The sequence below is a fragment of the Centruroides vittatus genome, unplaced genomic scaffold (assembly GCF_030686945.1).
Source record: "Centruroides vittatus isolate TY-2023 unplaced genomic scaffold, ASM3068694v2 scaffold_324, whole genome shotgun sequence".
NCBI classification, from domain to species: domain Eukaryota; kingdom Metazoa; phylum Arthropoda; class Arachnida; order Scorpiones; family Buthidae; genus Centruroides; species Centruroides vittatus.
Genome location: NW_027122701.1, coordinates 3,448,091 through 3,461,029, shown reverse-complemented (window position 1 = coordinate 3,461,029; position 12,939 = coordinate 3,448,091). Strand labels below are relative to the sequence as shown.

General features: G+C 30.2%; 1 protein-coding gene across 2 annotated transcripts in view; it reads left to right on the top strand.

Annotated features, from left to right (window-relative positions):
• Asap (ArfGAP domain of ASAP) overlaps positions 1–12,939 on the top strand; it is a 186,342-nt gene that overhangs the window by 76,839 nt on the left and 96,564 nt on the right. For both annotated transcript variants that reach the window (XM_067286018.1, XM_067286019.1), the window contains exons 15-17: positions 2,561–2,748; positions 6,172–6,305; positions 12,531–12,619. In XM_067286018.1, coding sequence (XP_067142119.1) covers positions 2,561–2,748; positions 6,172–6,305; positions 12,531–12,619 — 411 coding nt within the window. The remainder of the gene's footprint in view (positions 1–2,560; positions 2,749–6,171; positions 6,306–12,530; positions 12,620–12,939) is intronic.

Genomic DNA, 12,939 nt, shown 5'->3' with positions numbered 1-12,939 from the left:
TTTTTAATGACAAGATTATTGTTAATAATGATGTTGTTTATTGTTAGTAGATAATATCATTATTAACAATAATCTTGTGAATCCAGCTTGAGTGGTTTCACTGAATATTGAATGATAAGGTTTCGCTTAATCATATTTTGTACATTTTATCTTATAGTTCTGTGTCAAACTTAAAAATTTCCATAACATTTTCAATAAAAGTTTAGAATTATGTAGTAAAATCATAATACTTTGAAATAAACATAAGACTTCAAAAAATACATTAGGTGGATGGTATTTTTTTAAAGCCCTGGTCACACTATGCGATTTCCAGCCGCGCAGGCGACCGCGACTGCAACAAGCGCGAGTCGCGCGCGTCTTCTCGTGGTCACACATTGTTCGTTGACGTTGCAACTCGGAACACCTGACCCTATAATAAACCAATAAAATTACAGCAGCTTGTTTTTGTCTACTTTCGTAAGTTTACCGACATTTTTACATTCTACTTCAGAGTATTTACGAAATTTTAGCTACTTTTTTTTATTAAAATAGCAAGCAGTTCCTTTTCTGGAATGAATAAAAGAAAAAAGGCGCTAATTTTGTTAGAGCTGGCGAGAATATACAAAGAGAAAAATAAGAAAAAAATGCTCATGCTGGGTTAAAACTTGACGAAATGAAAATCAGCGGGCTAAACAATCGTGCTTTCACCAGCTGATGAATGAATTAAGGCTTTCGGATGCTGTAGGTTATAGGGGATATATCCGTATGAATACCAATACTTATATATAATTTAGGCGAAACGTTTCGTAGTTTGGCATATCAATTTAGAGTGGCCCATAATTCGATATCAGTCATTATCCCAGAAGTTTTGGATGCTATTTATCAATCTTATAAAAGTGAATATTTGAGGGTAAGTGTTGTTTAGAGGAAAGCTTGAATGATTTAATTCATTTATAATTGATATATTTTTTCTTTTATATAAGCATTTATTTTATTCAATTGTATATTATTAAAAGTAATCAAACTTTTTAAAATAAATCTAACAAATAACTTTTATAAATTCAGATTTGATTTATATCAAATATAGCATTTAAATGTACTGAAACTGAGTTAATACAAATGTTATAATCAAGATATGTTGACAAATATACAACACACAGTATGAAGTGGCACAAAGACGTTTTCTGATTGGATGCGCGTTTGCAACCGTCGCCAGTAAAACAAACTTTTTGTTTCTAGTTGTGGTTGCAGTCGCGCCGGTTTTCGAGGGGGGATTACCAATTAACGGGAACAGCCGTCGCAGTTGCAGTTGCCCGTGCGGCTGGAAATCGCATAGTGTGACCAGGGCTTAATACAGGTTGAGAATCCTTCATCTGAAATGCTTGAGATCAGAATTGTTTTGGAGTTTGAATTATTTGTAAATTTCATTTGACTTGATCTGTATTAGTCTGAATTGACTTTTTGGGTTTCATTTTGAAAAACTGTAGACCTATAATTCCTACTGTCATCTGTTTATGCGTCTGTCTGTGTTTCCTTAATCTCAAGAACAGTTAGATAGATGAACGTTGAGACCAGATATGGAAACCTTAGTGGCTGGAGGCCTGATTAACTATATACGAACTTCCAATGCAAAGCAGTATTAGTCCTTTGTTTTGTATAGTATAAATTTGTATAACACTGCACTTCTTTAGAATGTAACTACTATATTATATGAGGGATACCTATATTTAAATTTTATTGTAATCTTCCAAAATTACATTATTTTCTTTGCCTGAAATTCTAAAATGTTGAATGTGCTTGCAGTGATATTATAAGTATATAAAAGTGTTTATCACTGATAGACAGTGTTATCTTGTACTTTAGGTGGATAATATTTTTTAGCATTATTAACATCTTTATTTTAAGAATAATTCACACACAATTCATTCTGAAGGGTCATACTGTTAACAGCAATTATTATTTGGGTGTTATGCAATGTTTATGGGTCTGTATTTTTCACATTTGTTTTCAGTACCATGAACTAGGAAGCTGGTCATGGTTGTTTAGAAAATGTGCAGTTTTAAAGATTAAAACAAGTAGTCAAATTTTTGGCATCTAAAGGCATTGGAGTACTTGAGTATCCATTGTATTGGCTTTAGCTGACTGTTTAGTATTTTTTATATTAAAATTTAAGTTGAAAGGCATTAATTTTGAAATTACTCCTGCCATCCAAAAAGCCTTGACTGATTGATTGTAAATGAGATCTTATTAAAAGCACACAGGAAGTCCTTTGAAAAATTTTATAATCACTGTAAGCAATGTATTAACACTTAAGTAACTTATTAAAAAGAATAAAAAACAAAAAAATGTATGTTTTTATCATTTTTAATTTAACCAATCACATTGGAACTTTGACATACTGTGTATATAATCATTATAATAATTGTATTTATTATTAATGTAAATCAAATATTAATATTACAGAACATTTTCAATCTATTTTTTATAAAATTTATTTTAATAATTTAAACTAATTTATATTCAAGAGTAAAACATTATTTTAAATTTTTTCAAAAGTATAACAACACTTCCTTCATTTTAGGTGGATGTCTGTGTTAATAAATTGTAAGCAAGGTGCTTTACGAGAAGCTTTAACAAAGTTTGATGATTCTGGACAGTCAGGAGGAGATAAATTTAATCAAAGTCTATTAGAATTACAACAGAGTATAATACGACAAATACAAAGGTTACCTGGAAATGATAGGTGCTGTGATTGTAATTCAACTAAAGGTACTGTTTTTTTTAATTATTCATTTTAATATATAATAAAATTATGAATTAATGTATTTTTATATTAAAAGAAAATATAAAATTTACAATTTACACTTAAATGAAAAATTATTATTATAGAACTAGAAAACTATTGGCTAAACAAAAGTTTGTCCAACAGTTTTGGACACTGGAGATCAAATATCACTAGATGGTTACTGCAGAGACAGATGACAGAGATGTTAATTTGACAGCTTCAAAATGGACAAGTTGGTTTCTACTGTCTATGAAGGCACTGGTCCTTTCTAGGAAATCCTGATCAAGAATTCATTTGTCAATGGATTCCTTCAGGATGTTCAATAGTAATTGATGTAATGTATACATGGTAGATCAGGCTGAAACTGCATTATCACTACAGAGATGCTTGATATGTTTTGGAACATTCTTGGGATTGGCAATTGTTCAGATTTCAGTGCTCCTGGTAGTAAGGAAAGTTGTAGATAGATTGTTATGGTGCAATAACTGGTTGAGATCCTTGCTGGAGTTTGTTTTGGCAGTAGTGTTGAGTATGCTGTATTTATCTGCAGTTACCAGATGGGAATTCAATAGCAGTGTGCCAGATGTCTGTGTTTCGTTTTGGCAGGCTAATTCATCAGTCTTATGGCAGTTATCATATTAGTTCTATTTTCTGTGGGTCACCAGTTGCTAAGTGGATAAAACCACTGAACACTGGTAGTTGGTTGTGGGTTTGTGCTTTGTCAATGGGCTGGCCACCTACCGTTTTCCAGGTTTTCTTCATGTTTGTAACACCTAAATAGGGACCAGTTTCCCATAGAAAGCTCTCCCCTCACAGCATATTGCTCATATGTCATGTTGCTATTTATAACTGATCCAGTCCAAGACATCTCTGGCCAAATCAGTGGTCACTATCAGCCCAGGTCCATTAGGGAAGGTTTTCTGCATAGTCTTGAATTTCTATCAAGTTATTTTTTCAATCAGCATTTTACTTCTTCCACTGTCTAGACTTGCAGTGGAAATGTTTTTAAGTTGATAAAAAGTCCTACTCTTGGCTCAGTTGACGCTGTCTGTAATTTTCAATTTGGTGGCAGGGTGATACAAATTGAGTGTGTGTATAAATGTCAGGTGCATTTAAGATATTGAATGAATCTTTAGTAACTCTCTTTAACAGATATTTTAATATTCATTATTAGATTTATTCAGGGTCAACTTTCAGGACATGACGAAGACACACTGGATGTAGGATCCACTATCCTCAATTGTTAGAGATCTGAGCTTGGATCTCTAGATAATCTTGCATTGTTTATTGACATTTTCCAAATGAAATGAAAAAAGTATTGCAGAATATTGTTTATTTTTTCTGATTCAGTTCTTGTTAATAAACCAGCATCAAGCATTTCCTTTAGGAAGAATAAGACCCTATCTTTCTTTTAAATTTCACTCCATATTTTGTATCTGATAACTCTCAAATTTTATAACCAAAGATGTTCATCATTGACGAGAAGAATGAGATGAATTGCTCTTGTAAATTGGAGATTTTTGCAATATTGCAGAAAATAAATTGTTTGGATGAACAGCCACTGTCTGCAATTCATATTGGGATGAACAAGTCTATGCTTTGATCCTATGCTTTGTTTTCTTGGATAATCTCTAGGTTTGGTAGCTATTTTAGGTATTCTTGAATTGAATAGGGGTTATTGGGAAATCAACAGTAGATAAAACTTGGATCTAATATTTCTGAATGATAACTTTTTTTCTTTATTTTAGTAGATTCACAAAGATTTTTTTCCTTTGATACTACTGTCATAGTTGACATTCATGAAAAATGTTACAATGCAAATAATAATTGATGATTCTTGTAAAAAGAACAGAAAAAATAATTCTTAAGAGACAAGTAATGTTAAATTGTTAAAATTGTTGAATGCAGATCAGAAACAACATACCATACAGAAACCCCAAAGTTTTCTATATATTTTAGCCAGTTTGGCCATTTCAATCAGAATGTATTACTAATGTTTTCACTCACATTTTTAGTTATGGTATTTTAGTATTAGGTATTTTCTGTAAAAACCCCAAAGTGTTTTATCTCTAGAAATACATTGAACAGAATGGTTTCATGGTCACTTTTGTTGGTTTGTACAGTTTTTTTTAAAAGATCAACATGGCATTTTTTCGAGTTGACAAAGGACCATCCAACAAAATTCACTTGGTGACAATATTTATAATTCACATTTCTATGTGGTTTTTGTGAGTTTTTTGGTGATTTCCCATTTTCTGAACATAAAGGAGTAAAAATTTTTTCTTCATTTATAATCAGTTTAGTTTACAAAACAAGCAAAAATATAATGAATTATATTCTTTTTATATTAAAAATGAAGCATTAGATCTGTTGATAGATCATTCTGCTGCTGGATGAATTTATAAAATTTAGGAAATATATGGTTAAAAAAATTGTTTTTTGGAAAAGTTATGTTTTGTGCATTTAGTTGAAAAATTAATTAAATTGTAAATCCAGTACAATCCCATGCTAATTATATGATTATTTTCCAAAATTGACATACTTGATAAACCAAGGTAGCCAAAACAAAGGCTCTATTGAAAATAAAGAATTAGGGGATTTATTGTTAAAATGTTATGTGAAAATTTTTTGTGAAATTTTCATTAATTCAATTCTTGATATAAATCAAAACTTGAGTTAATGTTATTTAAAGGGGAGAGAGATGATTTTTGTCATCAAACAAAATTATCTGTGTTATTACTAGAATATACCTAAATAAATTATACATTATATGCCATTATCAAGCCATAACAAAATTTTACCCAATTACAGCAACTTCATACAGTTTTCAGGTAATGCTGGCAGTGCCATTGTTAGGGTATCTCATGCCCATGTACAAGTCCTGTTTTTTGCATTGCCTTGTAAATTAGTGCAAATATTCTTAACATATCCAGTTTATTAAATAGTTAAGTTATCATTTTATTAACATTATTTGATAACATTAATAAAACATTAAAGAATTTTGTCATTTGGAGTCATTTTGTTGTTTTAGCACAATGAAGTTTAGATGATTTTATCTCATATTTCATTTTTTCCATTTTTTCCATTTTGCCTGTTTTATTAATGACATTTACAATGAATTATTAACTGAAATAAAACAAAAGAACTAAAGAAAAAAAATGGAATTTCTGAGATGATACCTTTTAAACTGCATATGGATTAAGACACGTTGTTAATAGAAAATTTCGAAGTTTGTAGTATATGGCAATATGCCTTAGGCAATGCTTTTATTTTTCTTCTTGTAATTTTCTGCAAGGTATATGCTGGTGCAGGTTACTGCAGGAAATTACTATTTTTTAATTCTTAAGTAGAGTAAATAAAAATTACAGAAAGCATATTCTTTTTCTTAATAAGAGTATTTATTTCAGATCCAACGTGGTTATCAACAAATTTTGGGATATTAACATGTATTGAATGCTCAGGGATACATAGGGATATGGGTGTGCACATATCTCGAATTCAGTCTCTTACTTTAGATAATATTGGAACATCACAACTGTTGGTATGTATTAGTTCATTTTGTAAATTATGAAATAAGGTTAAATAAATTATTTAAAATATTAACTTGGCAATAGTTAAATGGATATTATTTACCAAACCAACAAAACATTTGTAGTATGTTTTAGAGGAGTATAATTAACTTTATTACATGGAAAGTTTTTCCCAATGTTAAATGAGTGTCATGTTTTGTTTTTTAATTTTTCTATTTCCTGAAAAATTGCATTTTTTGAGTTGTGTTACTTTTCTTTTTTGGGTGAAATATGCTGAAATTAAACAATCATAAATTTCCATTTATTTGTCTTTACAGTATGATATTATTAAAAACATTTATAATTATTTGCTTTACAGTTTATTTTAATAATTTCTTATTTTATAATGCATACAGTTATTAGTTTTGAACTATTTAACTGAGTTATCTACCAATTTTTATTTATCATGTTTAAAAAAAATTGTTTTATGTATGTTAGTATTACTTTGTTAATCACTTTGTGTCAGCTTTTCTGTCTTGTTAAATTTTGATAAATAAATACAGTAGAGAACCGAAAATCGGAATCAATTGGGACTGGGGTTGTTCAGATTAGTGATTTGTTCCGATTACTGATTATGTACGAAAAAATACATTAACCTGTCCAATGTTCAAATTTTTCTTCGTTGCGTGTCGCTTCCTGTTGAATTTTTCTCCATTGCGTGTCGCTTCGTGTTGAATTTTCGTTGATTTTAAGCCTAACGAAAATTTTTATAATAATAATCGAGGCTATCGTATCGTTAAAAATTATTTCTGCATTTTGTACAAACAAAATAAATATATTGAAGAATATAAAAACATGAAAATTATACTTTAGAAGTAAATCTAGTATCAAAAACGTTCGATTTGGCACGACACAGTCCGACTGAAAATCATTCCAATTACCGGCGATTCCGATTACCGGGGTTCCGATTAATGAGTCTCTACTGTAAATGCTTATCTTTGAATAACAGTTACATAGTATTATTTATACAGTAACAACTAGAAGAACATTATAAACATAAAAATATTATATTCTAATAAATTCTGCTATAATTTGACTTTTAAGTTAATACATAACATACGAGGCATGTTTTTAAAGTAAGTACCGTTTTAATATAATGCCGCTGGAGCGCTGCAGTCGGCACTTAGTGTATGCGTGCTGTGTACCTACATCTGTTGGGAAGCCACAAACGCCATTACGGAGTTAGTCGAATGTGTTTACTGTTGTTTGCGTATTATTGAAATGCCACCGCTTGTTGAGAATTCCGCCGACTGCGAAGTGCGTGCCGTTATTCGTTTTCTCAGTGCTAAAGGCTCAAAAGCACCTGAAATTCATCACCAAATCAGTGAAGTTTATGGTGAAAGTGTTATGAGTGATGGAATAGTACGAAAATGGGTTAGGGCCTTTAGTAATGGCCGCACAAACATTCACGATGAGGAACGAAGTGGGCGACCTTCAGTCATTATCAACGATTTGATTGAAAAAGTGGACTGTCTACAGTCCACTTTTTCAATCGTGAATTGTCTGTTCTCTTTCACTCTAGTGAAAGAGAACAGACATCTGGCAGGGCATCACCATAACAAGCACGAAGTCAAAACGACCGTTCTGCAGTGGTTGTCTCATCAGGCGGCAACATTCTTTGAGGATGGAATACAAAAGCTGGTCTCACGATACGATAAGTGTCTCAATATTAATGGGAATTATGTAGAAAAGTAGTGTAAAATATGGGCTTTCACATAAATAAGTTTTGTTAAAAATGTTTGCTTGTTTTTTTTATATTTCAAAACGGTACTTACTTTAAAAACCCGCCTCGTATTACAAAAATGAGTTTAGTGTTGAGAACCACAAAAATCTTAAAATATATGTAAAATTTTACTGATCATCAACCTAGCTTTAAAATTAATTCTACAAAATATTTCTAGAATTATAAATATCAAATTTGAAATTATATTAGGTAGATATACAAAAATTATCAGTTTGATCAATGAAATATAGTAAAACTTTTATATTTTATTACTGAAGTATTCAATAATGTACATTAGATTTTGTTAGACTCTCTCCCATCTTTCTAATTTTTAATGACATAATTCTGTTTATAGATGTGATGAATTTGCTGATAGCTATTGCATTTTGGTGCTTATTATTAAATGTTATGTTATTTAAAATGTTATGGCATAGCATAAATGAATAAAAATTTGCTGGTGCAAGATTAGGAAAATTTTCCAATATAATTCTCTAGTTGTTTGTTGAGTTGTTATTGTAACATAAGGCTTAGCATTGTCACAATGAAAGATGGCATTATTGTTTCCTTACTAAATATGGATGCTTAATTTTTAGCTTTTCAAAAACTCTTTGTAGCTGTTGGCAGTAGAATTCTGCATTGAGAGTTTGATTAAATCCAAACTGTATCAAACCTAATGAACTTACGATGTACATTTTCTCATCAATTCCATTAAATGCAGACATGAGATTTTTAAGATGATCTCCCTCAAAATCAAGATCAGTGTTTCTTTTCTTTGTGCATATTAATTTTTTATTTATATCTTTTATATAGATTTATCTGTCATTTGTTAAGTAGCTTCAAAATAGGTCATAGTTATAGCTTTTAGTAAAAATATAGGTTGAAATGTTAGTTCTATAGTTTTTCTGACAATGTGTAAAGAACCTAAGTATGTATTTTGAAGATTATTTAAAATGGGTGACATTCTTATTATTATTGCAAACTGAATCATTAATTTTAACTATCTGAAATTTTCACTTTAACATCCTGTCTATCTGATTGAATTGTGTAAAAATACTTCAACATTGTAAATGTCTGTAAACAGAAGTTACTTTTATTTTATGGTAAAATGTTTTTCAAGATAATTCCAATCTTATGGCTTTATAAATATTTATTAACATTTTCTGTTTTTGGGTTTTTCTACAAAATCATGTTATAAAAAATAATTTATAAAATATCTAGACCTTCCAGAATATGGTTCATTTTATAGTGAGATGTGTTTAGAATGAAAGTAAGCAAACTAGTAATGATTTGCATTTTTATTAATTTCATCTTCATTATATACATATAGATATTGATGTATGCTTGAATATTGTTATTTTTTATCTTTTTTCAAGTTTTTCATACAGCAATGATTAATATGAACTTCATTAATGAACCATTTGACATTCCAATTAATATTTTTCAAGTAAACAGAAGTTTGTTTTGTGTGTAGTTTCTTTTTATTCAAAAAGATGTGTTATTACTTGCAGTGATGAGTCACACTGCCTTAAAAAGTTATACCCCTAAAACACGATTTCAAAAAAAACTTCCAGAATGTTTGTATTTATTTAATAAAAATTTGTCTTATAGTATAAAAACAAAATTTAATTTTTTCAATATAATTTAATAAAATGTTAAGTTAATACTTGTACATTTCTTTTAACTTTCCTTGCACATTTGTATTCTAAAGAAGTTAGATTTTTCAAACAATGTGATATAATCTTCAAATTTAGGGCAAGAGAAAAAAGTCTATATAAGGAAATGTAGGATACAACCTAGAAGCATAGTATTTCAAGCCTTTTGACTAATTTAGATCAGAAAATTCATAATTTGATAATTTAGATCAGTTTTACCATAGGCTAAATGATATAAATTTGGTTAATATTATTCTAATTGAATTGTTTTTGCAACCTCCAACATTTATTTTTCATTTCATAGAATTAGTTTTAGTGTCTATAATTAAATTCAACAGCAATAATTGTAAATGATTCAAATGTACAGTATCTGTATCTTTTCTCAACATGTTATAACAAAACAACATTAAGTAAGGACTTGCTATACATACAAAATGTATAGTGAAAAGTAAATTATGCAGATTTATGTTAAAATTATGGATTATGTTAAATAAATTATTCTATCAGATATCATTTAAAAGTTATGTTAAAATCTGATAATTATGGCACAGCCAACAGTGAATGTTGAGTATTAAACATGGGATGTTATTTTATTTCCAGATTGGGTGTACTGTAAAATAAGAGTGCTGGAAAATTAGAATACTAGACTGTATAGTTCTTGAGAAATATACAATTGTCTTTTGGAAAAATTATCTGAAAAACTTCTCTCCAAATTTAAAATAATGATTTTTCATGATTTGACTAGTGGCAGGTTAATCGCTATTGTATCATTCTAAGGAACTCCGTTTCATTGTTATGAAATATCTTTTTCAGCTTTGTGTGTTTACTCTGTATAAAAGAATAACAAATGTTTGTTTTTTAGTGTTATCAATTTACAATTTGTTACATCATATTAATTGCCATTAACATAGTGAGATGAATGTTGATTGTGTTTCAATTTCTAATGATTTAAATAATTTATAAATTGTAGAATTTAAATAATTAATGGTTCATAGGTATTCAAGGTTATTGTAGGTTTAATTCAACTCTTGTTATTTTAATAAATTTTTAAGCATTTTTCTTGGCTTTATAATTCACAAAATTCATTAACACACACAAGTTGTTGCTATTTCATATGCTACTGGGCTTGTTTTTTTATCCCTCTTTTCAAACCAAGTTCAGTAATCTGTTTATCAATGATCAAGAAATGTTGTGCTTTAATTTTCATTTATAAAAATCTTACTTAAAACTAATCTTTAGTTACTTTTTTCAAGGAACATTCAAAAGTAAGTTACACTTGAACAATGTAGGCCAAGAACACTTTATTGAGAAAGCACTACCATAAAATGACACACTACACCACACTATTTTTCTACATAATCACCCAGTCATTGTAAACATTTGTTGGAACATTGCACTAATTGTTCAATGCCCTGATGATAGAAAGTCACTCCTTGGTCATGGAGCCAGCAGAGAGCAGCTGTCTGAACCTGGTCATCATTGGCAAATCAGCATCCACATAAATGTTTCAGCTTTCCAAAGGTGAAACATTTGTGTGAAAATTGCAAGGTGTCAGATTGGGACTGTAGATTGGATGCTGCCAGACCTCCCATTCAAAACTACAAAGCAAAGCCTGTGTTGTGCAATTATTATTGTTATTGTTGCAAGAGAGCAATGCTTTTGTGTAACTCCATGCCTGTTGTTTTTCACAGTTTTGTGCAAAGCCCTCAGTGTTTTGCAGTACGACTCAGCATTAATGGTTGTGCCCTTTGCATAAACTGAATGTACACAACAACAACTCCTTCGCAGTTGAAGAAGACAGTGACCCTGACTTTACCCACTGATGGGGCAACTTTGCATTTTGTTCTCACAGATGATGCCTCCATGCCATCAATACTCACTTCATTTCTGGGATGAAATGATGCACCTATGTCTCATCTCCCATAATGATGTGGCTTAGGAAATAATTGCCTTCTGCAGTGTAATGTTGAAGGGAGTCCAGAAAAATCACAAACCTTGCTCCTTTGTGTTCAGAAGTCAATGAGCGAAGAACCCTTTGTAAACGCAATAATCCAGTTGTGATATATGATGGAATGAGCACTGCCAACAGATATTTTCAACTCCTGTACGATTTGTGCAATGGTCACTGTGTGATTGCTGAGAATCAATTTTTCCATGTACTGTATCACATCTGTTGTGCCCACTGTTGTTGGCATTCCTTATCCTTCTGCATCAGTCAAGTCTATGTGGCAATCTTTGAACTGCTGGCACTATTTCATTATGGCTGGATGTGACATTGCATGTGGCTCATACACAGCCGATATTTCACAGTGAATCTCTATGAGACGTTCTGCATACTTCAGTGTTGGAGTAAGTTTCCAGCTGATGTGCCGTTTTGTTCTCATACTATACAGCAACACTTGCTGTTACTCAAATGAAAATGCCACCATAGGAAGCTAAGCTCTCTTCTGTACAAACTTTGCTCTTGTTGCACAATGCTGCTGTTTTTGGGGAGAAATGTAACTTACTTTTTGACTGTTCTTCATAAATTTGATACATTAATAGCATGCTGCAACTAATATCATTAATGAAAAAAAATCAAATAAATAATTATTAGAAGTGATTACTTGTTTTATGATTATTAATGTTGTTGAACAGTGGTGCATCTCTAGTTGTAATACTTAGTTTTGTATGGTTTTATGAATGTAAATTACTGTGAAGTTATATTAAAAGTTGATATTATAATATAAAAAACATGATTACAATCTTTAAAATGTTTAGAACTTTTTATAGAAAGCTGTTTAATGAACTGTAATATAACTTTGTTTTACTTTTTTTCTTAGTTGGCAAGAGTAATGGGAAATTCCAATTTCAATGATGTTATGGAAGCTACTCTTGGTCAGTCAAGGAAGTTGACACCTGACAGTTCCATGTAATTAATTATGAAACTTCTAAATATATTTGTTTATTTATATATATATTAGTTTTTCTACAAAAGTACATGATAAAAATGTTTATCAGATAAATGTTTTAGAAATATCTAGAACAGTCATGAGTGGCCTATTCTGGATGTGAGCCATAATGCAATTTTTTCTTTTGGAGATAATCAACATACTCCATAACTGCCAGTACACTAGGTTTAAAATAATATATGCTAAAGATAGGCAAACTAATAATATGTAACTTATTTTCATCTTTTTGCTTGTCAATATTTGAAAATTCATCACAAATATCAGCTTAATTAAGATTGCA